This window comes from Adelges cooleyi, unplaced genomic scaffold (genome assembly GCF_023614345.1).
Source record: "Adelges cooleyi isolate 19-005CV unplaced genomic scaffold, UGA_ACOO_1.1 ACOO_flye_CR_arks_rails_tigmint_CR_PRNA_711, whole genome shotgun sequence".
Lineage (NCBI taxonomy): Eukaryota > Metazoa > Arthropoda > Insecta > Hemiptera > Adelgidae > Adelges > Adelges cooleyi.
The window spans coordinates 26,622-45,461 of record NW_026096418.1 but is presented as its reverse complement, the minus strand read 5'-3'; the positions used below and the strand labels follow the sequence as shown (position 1 = coordinate 45,461).

General features: G+C 31.8%; 2 protein-coding genes across 2 annotated transcripts; both read right to left on the bottom strand.

Annotated features, from left to right (window-relative positions):
- Window positions 1-2,457: 2,457 nt before the first annotated feature.
- Window positions 2,458-6,700, bottom strand: LOC126845202 (uncharacterized). The gene is made up of 9 exons (XM_050583803.1): window positions 6,442-6,700; window positions 6,158-6,308; window positions 3,883-3,940; window positions 3,660-3,821; window positions 3,439-3,564; window positions 3,189-3,364; window positions 2,832-3,109; window positions 2,620-2,756; window positions 2,458-2,529 (listed from the first exon to the last, which is right to left on the bottom strand). Exons 1-9 carry the CDS (start codon window positions 6,698-6,700, stop codon window positions 2,458-2,460), a joined length of 1,419 nt encoding a protein of 472 aa, XP_050439760.1.
- A 4,387-nt stretch (window positions 6,701-11,087) lies between these two features.
- On the bottom strand, window positions 11,088-18,051 carry LOC126845201 (uncharacterized). The gene is made up of 8 exons (XM_050583802.1): window positions 17,429-18,051; window positions 16,235-16,338; window positions 16,108-16,164; window positions 15,894-16,032; window positions 12,744-13,772; window positions 11,966-12,174; window positions 11,309-11,501; window positions 11,088-11,205 (listed from the first exon to the last, which is right to left on the bottom strand). Exons 5-8 carry the CDS (start codon window positions 13,059-13,061, stop codon window positions 11,128-11,130), a joined length of 798 nt encoding a protein of 265 aa, XP_050439759.1. The 5' UTR covers window positions 13,062-13,772; window positions 15,894-16,032; window positions 16,108-16,164; window positions 16,235-16,338; window positions 17,429-18,051; the 3' UTR covers window positions 11,088-11,127.
- Between the last annotated feature and the right edge of the window lie 789 nt (window positions 18,052-18,840).

Below are 18,840 nucleotides of genomic sequence, written 5' to 3'. Positions count from 1 at the left end.
GTAGCCCAAAGGGTAAAACAACGTAATAAATTGTAAAATCCTATTATAAATTGTAAAAAACCAATGTATTCATACAACTATAAGAAATCGTGTACTCTGTACCTAGCCAAAGGGTAAAACCATGGCATAAATTGTAAACTCCAATTATAAATTGTAAAAACCGATTTATTTATACACTATAAGAAATCATATACTTTGTACAAAAAGAGATTGTAAAAACACACGAATAAGCCATTTTAATAAATCAACTATCCGACAATGTTCCACAATTAACAATGAACAGCTCAGCCATTCACCCGCAACCCGGACTCGAGGATTGGCCATTGCACCACTTGGGAGAGGTCAACGAGCCGCCAAAGGACGACTCCTTCCACGACGATCGGACGGCCATTTGACGTAAATACGAGCCGCCTCGCCATGGGAGCCTCAGAGTGTTCTTGGCTGCGTATTTGATACCTACAACAATAACACTCACGATTACTGTTTTGTACACTAAACTTATACACGTTGAAATTACAAATACTTACTTTATTTTTGTCTTTGAGAGTTTCTTTTCATTTTTTTAAAACCTTCAAAACCATCTTCAACCTTTTGTGTACAAGTACTCAAAGGCCACGAACTTGCGAGAACTTTACAATATTTAACATAATCATGTAGCCGCACCGTATTTTTGTATCAATTATAATGGGTTGGTATTTCAAATGATACAGTCAGGGCCGAAATCAGGGTTGTGGGGACCCCAGGACCCATTACAGCCTGGGACACCTATGATTGAAGATTAGTTCCCCTGAATCCCCAAATATGATTAAACGCAAGTCAACAATAATTAACATTTTTATTTATTTTAAAATTATATTATACAAAAAATTAATAATCATTCATAAATTCATTATTCTAAATTGGAATAAAACTAAATGAATGCATTTTTTCCAAATACTGTAGATATTTTGATAAAATTTTTTTTTAATTAACCATTATAAAATTGTATAAAACCTTAACTGTAGACGTAATATTTTATATAAAATATATCAGTGTAACATTTTTGCTAAAAATTATTTAAGTTAACAAAATTGATAAGTTGTGGTTGTTTATATATGACAAGCTTATAAAATTTCCTATTTAGGAAAAATAGTTTGGAGATGCACTCGACTTGGGTTATATTTTTAATAAATTATTGAATGCGACAGCAGTGCTGTCCGGGCCGACAATCGTAGTGTGACCCGGCCGTGGTTTTTCGTCTGAAAAAAATTATTCCGGGCCGAGTCCAGGTATGAAAATATTATATTTAAAAAGCTTATAAAATTTCCTATATAGGAAAAATAGTTTGGAGATGCACTCGACTTGGGTTATATTTTTAATAAATTATTGAATGCGACAGCAGTGCTGCACGGGGCGTATGTGGTCGAGCGACCCGGCCGTAGTTGTTCGGCCTCATGGCTAGCCGCAGAACGGTAGGGAGAGTCGTTGCTCGATGTCGGCCGCGCGAACGTCCAACCGTAGCCGCCGCGCGGCGGTGGTATCGTGTTTGCCGGGCTGCGGCGATGGAGCCGTCGCTGCGTGCTAGGCTATCGCGGGACGGTAGGGAGAGTCGTTGATCGGGGTCGGCCGCGCGGGCGGTGGTGTCGTGTTTGCTGGGGTAGCGGCGATGGAACCGTCGCCGCCAGGCCAGGCCGCGGCGGTCTGTGCGGTTTCCGGGGGCTCGGCTACCGCGAGCGGTAGAGAGTCGTAGATTGTTGTTGGCGGCGCGACCGTAGCCGCCGCGCGGCGGTCCGCGGTGGTGATGTATTTGCCCGGCCGGGGTTGCGGCATAAAGCGCGGCGATGGATCCGTCGCCCGGGCCTGGCAGCCGTGACCGGACGGTATATGGTGCGGCCTCTAGCGGTAGATATCACGATATTGTGTAGGTCACCAGCCGGTAACCACCGCGGTCCACGCGGGAAATTGTTATCAAAAATTGCTAAAATGGAATTGCTAGTTTCACACTCGTGATTAAACATGTGTGTAGTTATTGTATGATATAGAATAAAATATCTTCTTCAGAGTCTTACTGTAATTAATAACATTGCATTTTTGTAGAAAATAAATAACTAAGTTTGTTTAATCCGTCATTAGCTAGATTACTTAATACTAATGAGGTTTTAGAAAACCAGCAGAAAGATTCAGATAGTCAAAGTGATGACAGTTTACGTTCCAAAAGAAGTCTTTTGTTATCACGAGAATGCCCAAAGTTCACGATGAAATACAATTGGAAGTTAAAGATAGTGAAACTTCTGAGGATAAAGGCCCCCATTACTGGTATAGCCTATATAAAAGACGTGATAAAATTGTACAACTGGATACAGTAATAAGAAATAACAGTAAATCTGATGACAGCGAGTAAGTTTTATTTTGTTGTTATTTGGTCATTTTTCTTAAATTTCTGTCGGAATAAGCGATTGATTCTTAATTCCTGTTATTCTATTGGATTCCACATTTGCTAATAATAATTTTCCGCTTCGGTTTACCAGTAGGAAGCCCAAAATTTTCTATCTAAAAATATGATTATTTTTATATTATTTATTTATAGTCAATTATACACTTCCAGTGTATTATTGTACCTTATATATTTTATATACTTACTGTTTTTAAAATTCTCAGTCCATCAACAACCTTTCCAAAAACAACATATCTCCCATTTAATGTGTTCAATGGTTTAAATGTTATAAGAAATTGAGAATTATTCTTATCTTTCTCAAAATTATACATTGATAAAACACCTGACAAAACATTGTGACACATCAGTAATTAAAATTTACACATTTGAATTTTTAAAAATAGTATATTTATATTACCAGGCGCATTATGACTAAGAATGTAGTTTTCATCACTAAAATTTTCATTATAAATTGACACTCCACCTAATCCAATAGAAAATTCAACATCGCCTCCTAAGCAAAATAATCCTGGGACTATGCGAAAAAACTGTGTATTTTGATATGAGTATTTATTTTCATTACTACATAGAGCTTTAAAGTTTTGGGCGGTTTTTGGTACAACACTATCGTATATTTCAATTTTGAGACGACCCAAATACTTGTTAATAGTTGCATCTTTGATATCAAAAAAACACCTAATAAAATATTATGTTTTAAGATATCTTAATAATTATTTTTAAAAACTATATAAATAATGTCGTCTGCTGTAATTACTTTGATTTTATTATTTCAATATCTTTAGGTAATGCCACTTTTGGAATTATTTTATCGTTATTAGCATTCATGCTATTTTTTTTTTCATAATACTCTGGATATTTAGTCATAAACAGTAGTCTTTTCTTATGTTCTTCTTGAAACTTTTTAAGTTCACTAAAATTCAGTTGTGGCTTCTTTGTAGAAAATAATTGATTATATAAATATCTGTTAAGAAATAAAACCCGATTTCCATGTATGATGTACATACTGCATAAACTATTTTTGTCAGAATCTCTATATTGTCCTTATACAGTTTACGATTTCTTATAATTTGAGCTTCAAAGTTATTTTTCTTTTTGTCCATTGAAACTGGTTTATAACAATCAACTTTCCCCTAAAGAACAAAGATTAATGTTTAAAATTTTAAAGGAATTATGTTTAATGTATTATTTTATGGTATATGTATGTATACTATGTTGATAAATACACCTTTGTGCGATTGATAATGTTAATACTCTTAATTAGTTTAAAATTATCTTCTTCTAAGCGTGCTAATTGCATTGCATTTCGTTCCATTTTCCCTATTTGATAATAAGCTCCGACATTAAGTATAGGTGCTTTGTTGTCCACCTTAGGGGTTGCGTTTTCGACCTAATAAACAAAAATAACATTATTTACCTTTGTTAATGATTATTTAACAAACTACACAAACATTATTCAGGTGTTGTTGATAAACTTCTTTTTCTACCCATGTTGATCTTTCAGCAAGTCTGCTCAACATTTTTTATAAGTAGTAGTATTATCTGTACACTATAGTTGGTAGAATCCAACAATTTAGTAATAATTATGATGAATTGTATTTGTTGTAAATGCAAACATTTAAATTATGATTAAATTTCATTCTGTTGTTCAATATTTATTTTAGTAACATACAATTACACAAATGTTACTAAGAAACAATTTTTTATAGGTACTTTCAGCTCAGATGAAATTAACTTGCCAAAATCCAAATCGACTCCTGGTAATATTTTTAAAATTTAATTAGCTTTTTAAGAGGTCTTAAACAAAAACATGTTTTTTCTTAAGTATTTTTTTTAAAAATTGTTTAAGATATCAAAATTACATATCTCAATAGACATGCTGTAAAAGTGTTGTACAAATTTTGAAAATTCATGTTAACACATTGACGGACAGTGAGGATTATCAATAATTATATAAAACATGCCTAAATAAATCAATGTTTTAGTACTGCTACAGCAGTAGTGTCCCATTACATCAAATATGTGATGTACATATGACACAAAAGTTATAATACTGCTATAGCAGTAATACTATTTTTTTTTATTCCTAACAAATGTTTTGTGCAGACAATGAAGAAAAAATGAAGAATTATTAATTATTATTAATAATAATTTATTAATATTTATAGCATCTTGATAGAAAATAAAATAGGTTTCCTTACCTACTACAAAATTGTATTTAAAATAAAAACAATGAAGAATTTATCTTCTGGTGCTTGTTTACGATTTTTCTTCTTTTTTAGATCAAATAATTCAGTTGCTGTTACGGTAGGCGAAATTTGCAAAAAGTTTTTTTATAATTAAATCTAAATTCTTTGAAACGCATATCATAACATTTAAAATGTTTTTTATATAAGTAAAACGTGTTACAAAAAATAATAATGTATTATAACCGTTCACTAAACAAAAATATTATTACTATTATGTTTAATGGTTATTAATTATACGATATTGTAGTTAACCATACTCTAAGTCATTATTGTTATTTTTAGTATTAGTAGATGAAGTAGCAATAAAAAGTAAAACAAATAAATGTAAAGAAAACCAGTAATTTCGTTAATAATTATGTCATTATCATTATAACAAAAACATATTTTTTGCATTATTTCATTATAAAAATTGAGTTTTAATATTAACAATAACGGGAGAAAAAAAAATATATATATATATAAATAAAAATAAAACAAAAAACATACAAATATTAGTATAAAATTGGGTTTTAATATGTACATAGAAAAAATTTACAGATTAATAAAAAAAAAAAAAAATACATACACAGGAAATCGACATAAATTAATTGACTAATTAATAAGTCTATTAAATAGGTTGAATATAATATTATTGTGTGAGGGGACATCGTTAAAATGCTCTTCCACGGCAAAAACATCCGATTGGCTTAGCCAGATTTGCAGTCCAGCGCCGCAACCCTCACACGTCTTAAACTGGGATAATTCATGAATTAATCTAATTTGATTGGGTATTTCCCGGGTAGCCGAAACCACACGCACAAAGGTAGCCTCAGGATTGAGGTACCCCGATCTCTCCGTATTACATACAAACTGAAAACGACGCGTTATTGTTGGAATAATAATTAATATTCTATAAATCAAGAAGTATTTCACAATATACAAATATGTTGTTTATCTGTATAATAAAAATACGTAGTTGTTAACCAGGAAATGTTATAGAAAAACAAAGTTGTTTTTGTAAGCACACGTGTATGTGTAGACGCGTGCAACCTTGTGGGTTAATATAAAAAGCATTTGATCTAAGGGCTCGGGGCTCAGTATTTCTATTCAGTTTATACATATTACTAGTGTATTATTGTTTCACTGTGTTGTATATATTCTATGTATAATATATCTATTATTGTAATAACATTATTTGTGTTGAACACTTGATTATCATCACTACTCGCACTCTGAAAGTATATTTATGTATAGTATTACAACAGTTATTGCCCTCCCCGAGGGTAAGATTATGCGCATGGTCGCCACTCGGTAATTATCCCATACAAAATTGTTTTGCCAGCGATTGAGGAAAAAGCAGAATCTCCTCCATGGAGTAACAAAAACAAATTAGCCCGCACTAGGTCCCCCGTGTTAAACCCGACCGAACCCATTGGACCATAGAAAATGTACCTAAGCGTCCTGTAGCGTATTAGGCGGTAACAAAGGACCGGGTCACCGCACGCTAGTGAGCGACTTGCGTCCAATGGCGGCTAGGTATCTGAATAGAGTGTCCTTAGGGTTGTAAGAGCTACCCGGCCACGGAAAGTCTTCTAACGATATTTCAGACGAACGTATTCTCCTTTCCATATCTCCATCGGTAATGAGCACTAAAAATATAAAATACAAATTATAAATTTGATTTTGTAGTTTAGTAAGAAATACAGGAAACGAGTAGCCATCAGTTGGGTGATAAAATTCGATTTTTAGGTATACGGTGTAAAATATAATTTAAATAAATACCTTCAGACTCATCGGTGTCGTACTCCTCTTCTTCCTCTTCCTCGCTGGTTTCTTCGTCGGTTTCATCCTCGGCAGACTCAGTTCCATAGTCCAGGTAAGTAAACGGATCGTGCAGTATGCCGTCTGGACCACGCACACCAAAGCCACCGTCGGGCAAACCGAACGCTTCAACAAACTCTTGACGAGACGACAACGTTACCTCCAGATCCTCATTTTCAATCGCGGTTGAACACTTGTTAATAAATTGTTTAGGTTGCATTTTACAGAAGTGAAATGTCCGGTCGATGACGTAAAAATATTACTTTAGTCGAGCAGAACATTTGCAACTGATAAATGTACGCTAATCGAACGGTATTTACGCCCAACTAACATTATTGCTTTGAGTAATCATTTTCTTGAAAGACTAGATCTTCCTCGACTATACAACATCCTGGACGAATCGAAAAAGTGCTTTGGAACGCCAGTGAAAGGCGAATCAGACTAGCAAAGACTGCATCCTACGATAGCTGGATCGTTTATTCAAACCTGTCTTTGTGCCGTGCTCCTGACCTTATTAACGACCATATTTGATAAATATACACGTATTACTGTTTAGTACCTTCCTATTAATGATAATTGTTATCGAAATTCTCAATAGCGGAAGATGAGTTTTGTCCAACTAGAGCGGGAAAATTGGGCACTGTGCGCCGTTCCCGCTATTCCCGGGTTTCCGGCCTAGCGGTACTGACCTTAATGCGTGCCATCTGAAACGGTACAGAAGTCACATGGTTTTAATTTGAATTTCCATGTGAAAATTTAGTGATGAGACACTTGACTTGACAAAAACAAGAATTATTTATAATTATTTAAATTAATAAATTTAATTAATTATTGGTTTTGTATATTCGTAATTTAAATAAAACAATTTTATAGAGATTGTGCAGGTTTACCAATTATGGTATGTGCAATTTGAAACAAAGAATATTTCACTCTATCGCTGTTAGAAAAATTAATTAACTATCAACAGTAAATATTTTATAAGAAGACTGGACATTAAACGATTAATAAAACTATATATATTTATTGAAAAGTGACATTTATTCCGCAAACATTGCGTGACCGATTGGAAATTATTCATTTAAAAGGGTACACGGGAGTATGTTTTTTTTTAATTTGATTTTTATTTAGACTGAAATTGTAATTGTCTTAATGGTCATATAACTGAGAACCAGTGGCGGACTTACGGGGAGGTGGGTATACGTGGGTTGTATCCCCCCTAGGGCCCTAACAGTACACAAAAATACAACGAACAAAGTAACTTACGGATTTTAGTTAGTGCAGATGCCGGCTAGTATTTCGTATTGTACGTTTTTTGAGTCCCGATAGACCGGTGACTTTGTTGTTGACATGATTCAGTACTTAATAAAAACAAAAAAACACTGGTCTTTGTCGAAAAGAAAGCTTTTATGCTATTACATCTTTTTTGTTAAAGCCAATGTGCATGTGGTGTAAATACGGTATACTGTTCGTACAAATATAATAAAAAAACCTTATATTATGACTTGTACATTTTTAACATACCGGACATGAAATGGTGTACTCGTATAGTCTTGTCCGTGTTAAAGGTAATAAGAAATATGACATTACCAAATGTCACGTATTATAATGTATAACAAATACGGTTTACATTTTTTGGTCAATTACAATGGGTGTCAACCTGAGCCGACTTGCACAATATGTTGAAATGGAAATAAATTTATATGTATATTAAACCTTAAATGTAAAAAAACGAGGCTTTATCAAGGTTGTTGGTAGCCAAGAGTTAAAAACTATTGTCGGCTTTGTATTTTAGTTAACCGTATACTTCACCATTCGCTGTTGTAAACGATAATTATTCCGGATTACACATATTTGATTAAACTTCTCTTAATCAATTGTGATCTGCTGAACAGTAAATTGAAATTTAGTTTACCCATTGTCTTTACTACAGTCTTGAATAAACAACATATGAATTGTTACACTTTATAAAAAAAGTAATTTTTTTAAAATAAAATATAACGGCTGACCTCTTTAACACACTGCATATTGTTAAAATATTATAATATAGGTATTGACTTTTAATATACTATAAATTTACATTTGTTACTCACTATTTGTTATTAAACAAACAAGCTTAAGTTAACATAGAAGCAATTTAACTTAAGTCGTTATATTGAATATAATTAATATTGTGTATTTGGGTCTGAGAATATAAGTATGTTATAAGTAATAAATATAGTATAACCTTATATAGTAGTATATGCGAATATTGTAGAAATCATTATGTAATATTTAAAAGTTGTTTGTTACCAGGACCAATTTCATTTGTAACCTATAGCATTGGTTTGCAAGATTTGTGTGTTCAAGAAGATCGACAGAGTCCAGTGTCCAGTGGACAAACAGTTTTTTAATAAATTAAATCATTGCAATTTTATATCTTTAATTGTAACGATTATCAATTAAAGAATAATAGAAAACTAGTACAAGAAAAAAAAAACAAAATAGTAATTTTTTTAAAAAATGGTTGAAAAAATAACTTTGGTTTGACCTGGATTTTTTGCATTTTTTAAATAGTTTGTTTAAATTTTTTTTTTTATTTGAAAATATTTACAATCTATATTTATAAATACCATAAGTGAAATATTAGGGCTAATTTATTTACAAAGCTGGTCGACTTAATCGAAGGGGGCGTCCATTGACACTACTTCAGATGTGTAAGTTAATGTTTTATTTAACTAGTGTGTGGTGTGGTTTTTATTTTTAATTTATATATTTACTTTTGGGTTGAGAAGATCTCTGAGCCATTTACGCTTAAGGTGGCATCGGGGGTTGTCAGGGAGAGAGAGGAAAGATAATTTAGATATTAGTGGATTTTGGTGATTAAAAGTGTTGTTGTGGAAGTTTTTGTAGAATTGGGTAGCTTGATCAGGAAATTTTAAGTCGTGTGGGGTTCGGTCCTTAAAGTTAAATATATAAAACCAAAATATATCGGGCAAGTTTGTATGTCATTTTTAAAAATATATATAAGATGAATATTATTGTTATAGTATCCTAGTTGAATATTGCATAATGCATTCTTTACACATATTTTGTGTGCATCTATTATGCAATTTATAATGGAACTTGGATTTACATGGAACTTGGATCTACATGGAACTTGTGAATGTTTAGATAATCCTCCTGAAAAGTTGATAATTTTGACTTATCACGTTTTGACCAACCATCGAAGATATATTCTTGACATAACACACCTAATTTAACTTTATAATTATATTTTATATTTACTTAATATTTAACTTTACATTTATAATTTTATAAAATTATAACAATTGATTTTTAGAATGAGTTGAATTTGTGCATGAAGTCTAATAGTGAATAAAATTTCTAAAAAACTGTAAGTGATATGTGTGACTTGAGGTACCTTCTCAAATAACTAAAGTTGGATGCAATTTGAGTCCAGACATAATTAGTATAACTCAAATTTTTCGGCGTTCTGAAAAAAAAAAATGTAAGATAAAGTATGCCACTTCATCTTCCAATAATTTTTTTTTTTCGTAAATACTCAACTGATGTTTACTACATGAATGCATAATACATTATGCATTTCTATAGACTAATACAAAGTCATAAAAACTAAACTTACTGTGATGTTTACAATTTGATTGTATGCAAAACATTTGTATTGTACATTGATCTACTTGTAAAGCTAACACTGATTGAGTAAATTTCAATATCGTTTGTGAATATTATTTTAGAAACCGAATACCGAATACTTTTATATAAAATACAGAACCTTTTTTGAAATATTTAATGACGATTGTTTCAAAACATGTTCTGGTTATCCTTACTTAATTAATTTAAATACAATAACACCTACTTAATGTTATCTATTCTTTGATAAACATGTAAAAGAAGTAAATATTTGGTTTAAATCACCTGGATCGTCTTTACAAACAATTTTTCTCAATTGTTATAGTTTCCTTGTGAATGCTGCAATCTTTAAAAATATTTAATGTGAATCTGTTTTATAATTTTCTATTATAATTAGATTAGTTAAATAAATACAAGTATAAGGCATTATTTTTACTCAATATATATTTTTGACATTACACACCGAATAAGTATAATAATTTTATATTTATAATTCCATAAAATTATAATAATATCGATTTTTAGAATAAGTGCAAAATAGTCGTGCATATAGTTTAATAGTGAATATAATTTCTAAAAAAAATTTAGGTGATATGTGCAACTTGAGGTACCCTCTCAAACAAATTTGGGTGCAATTCGAGTACAGGCATATAATTAGCATTACTCAATTTTTTCGGCGTTCTGAAAAAAAAAACAAAAATTGTTCAGTGAATGAAGTTATATTATTAATCAGCTGTATAAAATAAAGGTGCATAAACGGTATTTTTAAACCCCCTTTTCTTCTTCTCTTTTGATTTTAAAATGTTTACACTTTTAAATAATTACTAAAATTCGTTAATTTTTTTTTAAATCCACAAATATTTTTGAAGTAGTTAACCGCCTGAAGAACACTTAAGAATAGGGCAATAATTGTAAAACGTCAAATAAAATGGACAGTTACAGCTAAAACGAAAAGAAAACCTAAAACCATTACTTACATCTATTATTGCTTTTTCTGTATTTATCCGCTACGGCCGACTAGTGCTCACATAAATAAACTGTATCACGCTGAAGGTTTGAGGGCTCCGACTTGCTGTAGTCGTCCAATAAGTTTGGCTGAAAAAAAGGTGATTGTTAAAAACGTATATGAGTTAATTTATTGAATCTGATAGTTTTCTGATGTTTGACTGAACGAGACTCGAGCGTAAAAAAAGTCTACCTTTTTAACGGCTTTGACGAGGAATTTGCACCTGAGGCCATTAGCGGTGACTAAAGTGTTCGTCCGGTTCATTTTTGTATAGGACCAAGCCGTGTCATTTAAAAAATGTAACTTGTTACCGCGATGTTTGTATTTTTTTCCATAGTCGCTTGTTGTTGTCTCAAATGAGTTAGATTCACTTGCAGGTTCAGTGCTGTAAACCGACAATTATTTAATCAAGATTAATGATTACCATCGGTGCACGAATATTGTAATCGAACCTGAGCATTATATTAACAAATAGATGTTCAAGTAATAATTTCAAACAACTTGATATTTAAATAAAAATTGCCCAGGTTCAATCCTATGCGATTAGGTTAAATAACAGGTATGGAAATGACAATTAAATTAAAAAATTGTCTTGAATAATAATCGTCAATTTTCAATATAAATTGAAATAATAAAATAGCCAGCTTTTCGGAATCGGAGTCACGGATTTTTTGCAATTACCTTTACGGAAAGTTAAACTTTTCTTGATCAACAAATAATTATCACCAAAACAGGAAGATATTATTTGAACTTGGTAATTATTTAATATTCCTTAAGTAACTTAATGCGTTACTATTTCACTCATTAGTGAAATACTACTACTGTAAAGTTTATCTATAACATACTCACACTTCGTATGCATATCTACTAAACAGATACATCGGTGGTACAGGCCAGACGATCCAACCAAAATCACCCTGATGTACCCAACGACCATGTGACGAATTTCTGGTCGATAACCGTGGTCTGTTAAGGCACAGGAACAACTTTCCTTCCACGACATTTTCATCGATCTTCAACTTGTTGGTTAAATACATTCGTGTACCATTAGCTTGCAACTAAAAATAATCAAGAGTATTACAATTAATATTCATATATATATATATATTTATATTTATAAAGGATAGGGCGAAGGCCACTGACGAGATCTGAGGGCCTAATATCATATACAAATGTTATATTTTCTTTTGTTACAATAAGACGTCAATTATAATGCTACATAATATAATTTGAATTATAAAAAATGTTTTTGACTTTTTAGAATTAATTTTTGATTTTTTTTTTAACTACATATTGAGATAACTAAATCTTTCGAAATTCATAACGAAAAATAAAACGTAACGCACAAGCACAGCATTTTTACGTTTAACAGTACGACCAAGTGTTTAAAGCGTATACCAACGTATTTTATCAATACAACTGTCATCTAAACTAGACCTAACGAAACTACTGACTAAAAAATATTATTATACGTTTTTATATCTTATGAACGAACAGTATATTAGTATTAAACTAACTGGAATTGTTTTGTTAAAAGTAATGCTCTACGGGTACGATGGTATTTAAAAAATGTACTAGCCGATATTATTCATATTCAAAGTATTAAAAACATAAATGTCGGACTTACTATTTTAAACGAGTTTCTCTCGGAGTCGGCATACTTATATTGTTGATCTGTGAAGCATAATGATCCACGCCCCTTAAAAGCTGAAGTCGTACGCACCATTACATCTTTCGTGAGACCTACGCCTTCTACTAACAATGTAATTTCGACGTATTGGTTGTTATCGACGATGGTAAAGTTGACAACGTTTGCTGATAGCACGGCATAAACATGGTCGTCGTGAGTATATTCGTGTTGAAGCCCAGATCCACCCGTGGCGGTACCAATGTCCAACGAAAGCAATAGCAGTGCAACCGATAAGACAATATAGATTTTGAACATGATGACGTTGTCGAATACACACAAACGAAACTGTTTTTATGATGGGAAATTCACTAAAAATGTGCAAAAGAAATTCGCGACCGAACGAGTAAAACCTTCGTGATCGAATGACGGTTGCCAAAACTGGCGTGTGATACAAACCTCAGCCGACCCCTCTAGTAATAATTGTTTGACAGGCGAAGTCGTCCCGGCTATTATTGCCGTTTATTAATCCATCCTGCGAGAAACGCTAGTATTCATCGACCCTTCAATTTATCAACGGGTTCCCTTTGTTGGTATATCCGTTTGACCTCGATTCCAGACCGGGACAATTAATACAAATTGAGCAGTGTGCATAAGCTATAATAATCTTTATTGTGATTTCTATAGCGTCGTATTTCCCATTGTCTGAACACCGGACGCCCCGTCGGTGCAGTGCAATCCGGCCCAGAACGAGTCATCGCAAAACAAGTACTAAATCACATAGGTCTTTAAAAAACTATTTTTATAAGTCACTTTAAAAAAAGTAAAAATAAAAACATTTATTTATCTAAATTGATCAACTTTGTTGGTATAACCTTGGTTCGATCTCGTTTCCAGAGCGGGACAATTAATACAAATTTCGAAAATACTGTGAGTGATATGTGTGACTTGAGGTACCCTCTCAAACAACTAAATTTGGGTGCAATTCGAGTACAGGCATAATTAGCATTACTCAATTTTTTCGGCGTTCTGAAAAAAACAAAACAAAAATTGTTCAGTGAATAGTCGAAAGATGAAATGTTTACACTTTTAAAAATAACTAAAATTCGTTAAGTTTTGTTAAATTCACAAATGTTTTTGAAGTAGTTATCCGCCTAAAGAACTTTTAAGGATAGAGCAATAATTGTAAAACGTCAAATAAAATGGACAGTTAGAGCTAAAACGAAAAGAAAACCTAAAACTATTAATTACGCTGTTATCGCTTTTTCTGTATTTATCCGGTCCGGCCGATTAGAGCGCACATAAGTAAACTGTTTTAACTGTTTGTATTCTTTGCCATAGTCGCATATTGTTGTCGCAAATGAGTTAGACTGACTTTGTTCGCTGCTGTAACCGACAATTATTTAATTGAGATTACCATCGGTGCACGAATATTGTAATCATACGTGATCATTATATTTTTAGGTAAAAATTTATTCAGTATTTAGAAGCCACTCTTCTAAACACTACGCTTTATCGTTGTCAAACCGCAGGCCAACTAAACTGTAAGAACAAAAGCGGAACCACGCCATAATGAATAAACGTAATTACTCTATTGTTGTAATCGGGTATTGCAAAGACCAGACATGAAACATTGTCTACTCTTTCAACTTTGACTGGTTAATCACAGATTATTGGAATCAAAATTATGTCTAAGTATATATATATATATATATATATATATATATATATATATAATATATCAAAACAATGACTCCTAGAATTAAAAATTTATAATATTGTTTCTACTTCCCTTTTTAACTGTAACAGAAGACTTTTGCTTATTATCCTATTTATTAGTTATAATCGCATTACCTGTGATCTAATAAAATAATTATCATTAAAATGTACGAATTTAAGATAAATGTATAATCATAAAAACATATGTAAATACAATTTACAAAAGATGAAATTGTAATCGCAAACGATTTTCTGTATGAACGTTGCTTAATAACCACTATTCTGTCATATACAGGATTCATTTTGAAAAAAAATAATAAAGCTAATAAGTATAACAATATATTAACTAATAACTTAAGAAAACTAAATAAAACGCCAAATAGTAAACCGGTATCAGAATTAATTAAAAAATATAGTGATGTCAAATTGCGACTGCTGATAAATGATTTAGTGATAATGGGAAATGGGAAATGGCGTTTTGTTGTTGGCAGTGTCTGTGCTGATGTACATGCTGAATGTCTATGGCCCATTTCTTCCCCAAGATAAGAACGATTATCGGTCAGTTGCCCACAAAGGCAATATGTTTGTGTCGCCTCTCCTAGAGAATTGCGCATGCGCTATTCGTATTATTTTATGTATGTGTGTGTGTGTATGTTGTGAACACAAGAAACATAACGTGAGATATTAGCGGCAGCCGCCTCCGCCGGCTGCCCTTATGCTACGTGTGTAACAACAGGCAGCGGCCGGCGGACGGCGGCCGTTGCTTTCAGACGGTCACCGCTGATATGGAGGACGTTATTTCAAATTCTTAAATTTTTCTTTTCGCTTTCAAAAATTATTGTTCGTATACATTTGTTGATTGGAAATATTTATTGCAAACCAAAATATCTCATCATAATAACAATATTAAGTACATAGTTTCCTTAATTTTCAAGGGAGGCACCGCCTCCTTGCCTCCCCGGGAAAACCGCCACTGGTACTATCTGAATATAAGATTATTATATATCAATATAATTCAAATTTTCATTTCTATCTTGGAAAAAAAGTAGAAATATAAATTTGGGTAAACCTTCAATAAATTGAGGTATGCTATTCAGAATCGGATTGAACCAATGTAACAAAGAATTTTTTGTGAATTTTCACATTAACTGTGCACCTGGAACTGTGTTGATCCTATCAAATCTTCGCCTCCTCAAATATTTTACTTGCTTAACCCTCTTTCATTACCGAATTAATTTTTTTGAAGAAAAAACAGTTTTCCGTGTTCATATCTGGATTTTATGACCTTCAATATGATATTCTAATTTTTATTTTTATTGCTTAGAAGTTACAGGTATGTCCATTGGAATGGATATTGGGATTTGGTGGTGCCCCAACATTCATCTCACTAATTGTAATATTGTTTAATTATAAGTTAATATTATGACTTACGTTTGTTGCAATATTCACGTTTTTTTTCTCATTATTGCCTAATTTTAACAAACTTAATTGGTCAATAATAGAATCCAATTTGTTAAACCCAATGAATCACTTAAAACTCTTCATTGTTAAGGCTCAAAACAGGGTTTTCCTAAAAAAAAATTGTAATATTATTTTTGTAACTATTAATAATTATTTACAAACAATTAATGAAGAAATGCCTTACTAATTGTAAGTTTGATACTTTTTGAGCCAGTGCTTTAATTTGTTCTTTAAGTGATGTCTATTTGTATGAATAAAAAATATGTAAATAGTTAATTTGTATTGTATAATTTAGCTTAAATTTGTCTTACGATTCGTTCATCTTTTTGCTTATTTTTTTCCGTTAACTCTCTGAGCTTATCATTTTGATCACTAATGTCCAAATTTTAAATTTGTTTGCTAGCGTGTGATTTTCCTAAATAAATAATTTGTTGTTAAAAAAGTATATCTTGATTTATAAGTCATTTAATATGTATAAGATACTCTTTCCTTAAAGTGTTCATCCTTAGTAGTGCTTATAGCCACTAGCTGTTCGGCTGTTAGATTTAAACTTTTAATAATACTATAACCTTATAAGGAGATTTTAAAAATTGTATTTTTTTAACAAGTTAACTGCCTTATCAATTTCAGTAGAATTGCCAAACTCGTCTTGAGTATCTTATATGATGCACAGTTTATAGTGTTTAGACGGACTTTAATTTTTTTTTTGAACCTGCTACAAGCGCTTTGTGTATCAAATATGCTTCTCACATACACTTGCCACGCTCGCCTTGAGTATCATAAATGCACTCAATTATTTTATGAAATAGCTACTGAGTATCACCAGTAATACTCATTAATTATTTAATCTAAAACGTTGGATAATTTGCTACAAAATGGTTTTTTGGCCCGTCTAAAAACTACATTCCTACTATTTTAAATCTATTTATGAAAATATGAAAACATTATGACACATGAAAATCATTGTATTTTACTTACAAATTCTTATATAAGTTTAAAAAATATCAATGTAAGAAAAATAACAAGTAAATAAAATCAAAAGAGGTACGTGATCTAACATAACAGTATTTAACATTCTACTTTGTATAAAAACACATGAAAACAATGGAAATCATTGTGTTTTAAAACAAATTCCTAACAGTATTTAACATCTCAGTATTATAAGCTAACAAAACACAAAATATAATTTTTTTTGTTTTTTTTTTATATAAAAAAACAGGAAGTCTAGCCGGAGGACAGAGCACTAAAAAATAAAAAAAATTCAAATGCAATACTTATTGCTTATAAAGTATTATTGTAAATATCAACACAAGAAAGTATATATATATATATATATATATATATGAGAGTGTTTTGGAAAAAATACTATTTTTCTTTGGAAAATAAATGAATGTTTTCTAAATAGCCAATTTTTTATTATTTTATAATATTAAAATAATGAAGTTTCAATAGGTTTTTAAAAGAAAATGTATTATTAAATTATCCTGCACATAAATTTATCTTACCTTATAGACAAATCATTTTGATCACTGTCCTCCGTCTAGCTTTCTGTTGTGGATTGTCTGCCCCATCTGGATTTCTCGTCTGATTGTTAATATCCAGATGGGTCACAATGGTCGTCAAGTCTGTTGTCGACCCATTCGGTGTCCCAGATGTTGCTGTCTCCGTCGTCGCTCTAAACAATCACTCGTCCACTCCGAATGATCGTTCAGTGACATCAATACCTGAGACACCCCAGCAGGACTTGGTGTAGGACTGCCACAATGAGTTGCCAACGGACCTGATGCCGAGCAGTTCCTGGCGAGGTGGCCATCGACCCCACACTGGTAACAGCCTAAAACATCAATCAAATTAAATGTAGAAAAGAAAATGTTTCTAATATTTATAAATGTCACTTATGTTTACTACGTGGGGTTTTCCGGATACCTCGACGGTTGCGCCGCGACGAGGACGAAGGCCTTATCACCAGCCCAGAGTACACAACCACCTGGCCGTTAAATGTGGCTCCATTAAAGGCGGCTGTGCACGGGTTAGGCCGACTGTAATGCCTACGTCCTCGATCACGTCTAATGGCACCACCGCCGTTGCTGCCAGGGACCAGACAATCCCTACTTCCCCCCTCGTTCAATTTTGAGGGTTCCTATAACAACCAATTAGTTTATTATAAAAAAATGTTATAAATAAAATATACACTAAAGCAAAAAAAATTGACTGATAAACTAAAACTTTATGGTTGATTATCAAATTTGTTTTAATTAAAAAAACATTATAGTCGTTCCAAGTGTTTGCTTAAATATTAGGTAGCCAATTACTTAGTTTTGTTTTGAACTAGTCAAAATGTCTTACAATATTTGAATTTTTTGCTATTACATGTTTCTATTTATTTAATATTATTAAAACATAGAGCGGTCAATTAAAAAATTGAAAAACCAGATAATGCCTATAGATGTGAAATATTTTTTTTAACACAATACAAAACTAGTTAATTGTACAAGAAGTGTATGTCGTTTCAATCAACGCACCAGGTAAAAACACAATTTTCAAGTTAAAATTAAATAAATTAAAAATATTTAACTATAAAGTATAATAGAACGCATCAGTTTTTAAAAATAAATACTAAAACGCCAAGACATTTACTGGAGTATGTACCTAAACCGAATTCTTCAAATTTTGTTTTCAAAAGCATTTACTTATTTTACTTGTTTATAAGTAGTTTTCTAATACGACAGATGATTTTCTAATTGCTAAATAAAAAGTACTAAGTTTTACATAAAAACAAAAATGGAATCCATCCAATTGATATGGTCTAAAATTACTTCTACAAAGGTAAATTTTATCAGACTTCCGCCATAACTTGGAAAATAAAACTTTAAAAGTATCATAATTAAAAATACTTAATATTTATTCACCTTAGAAG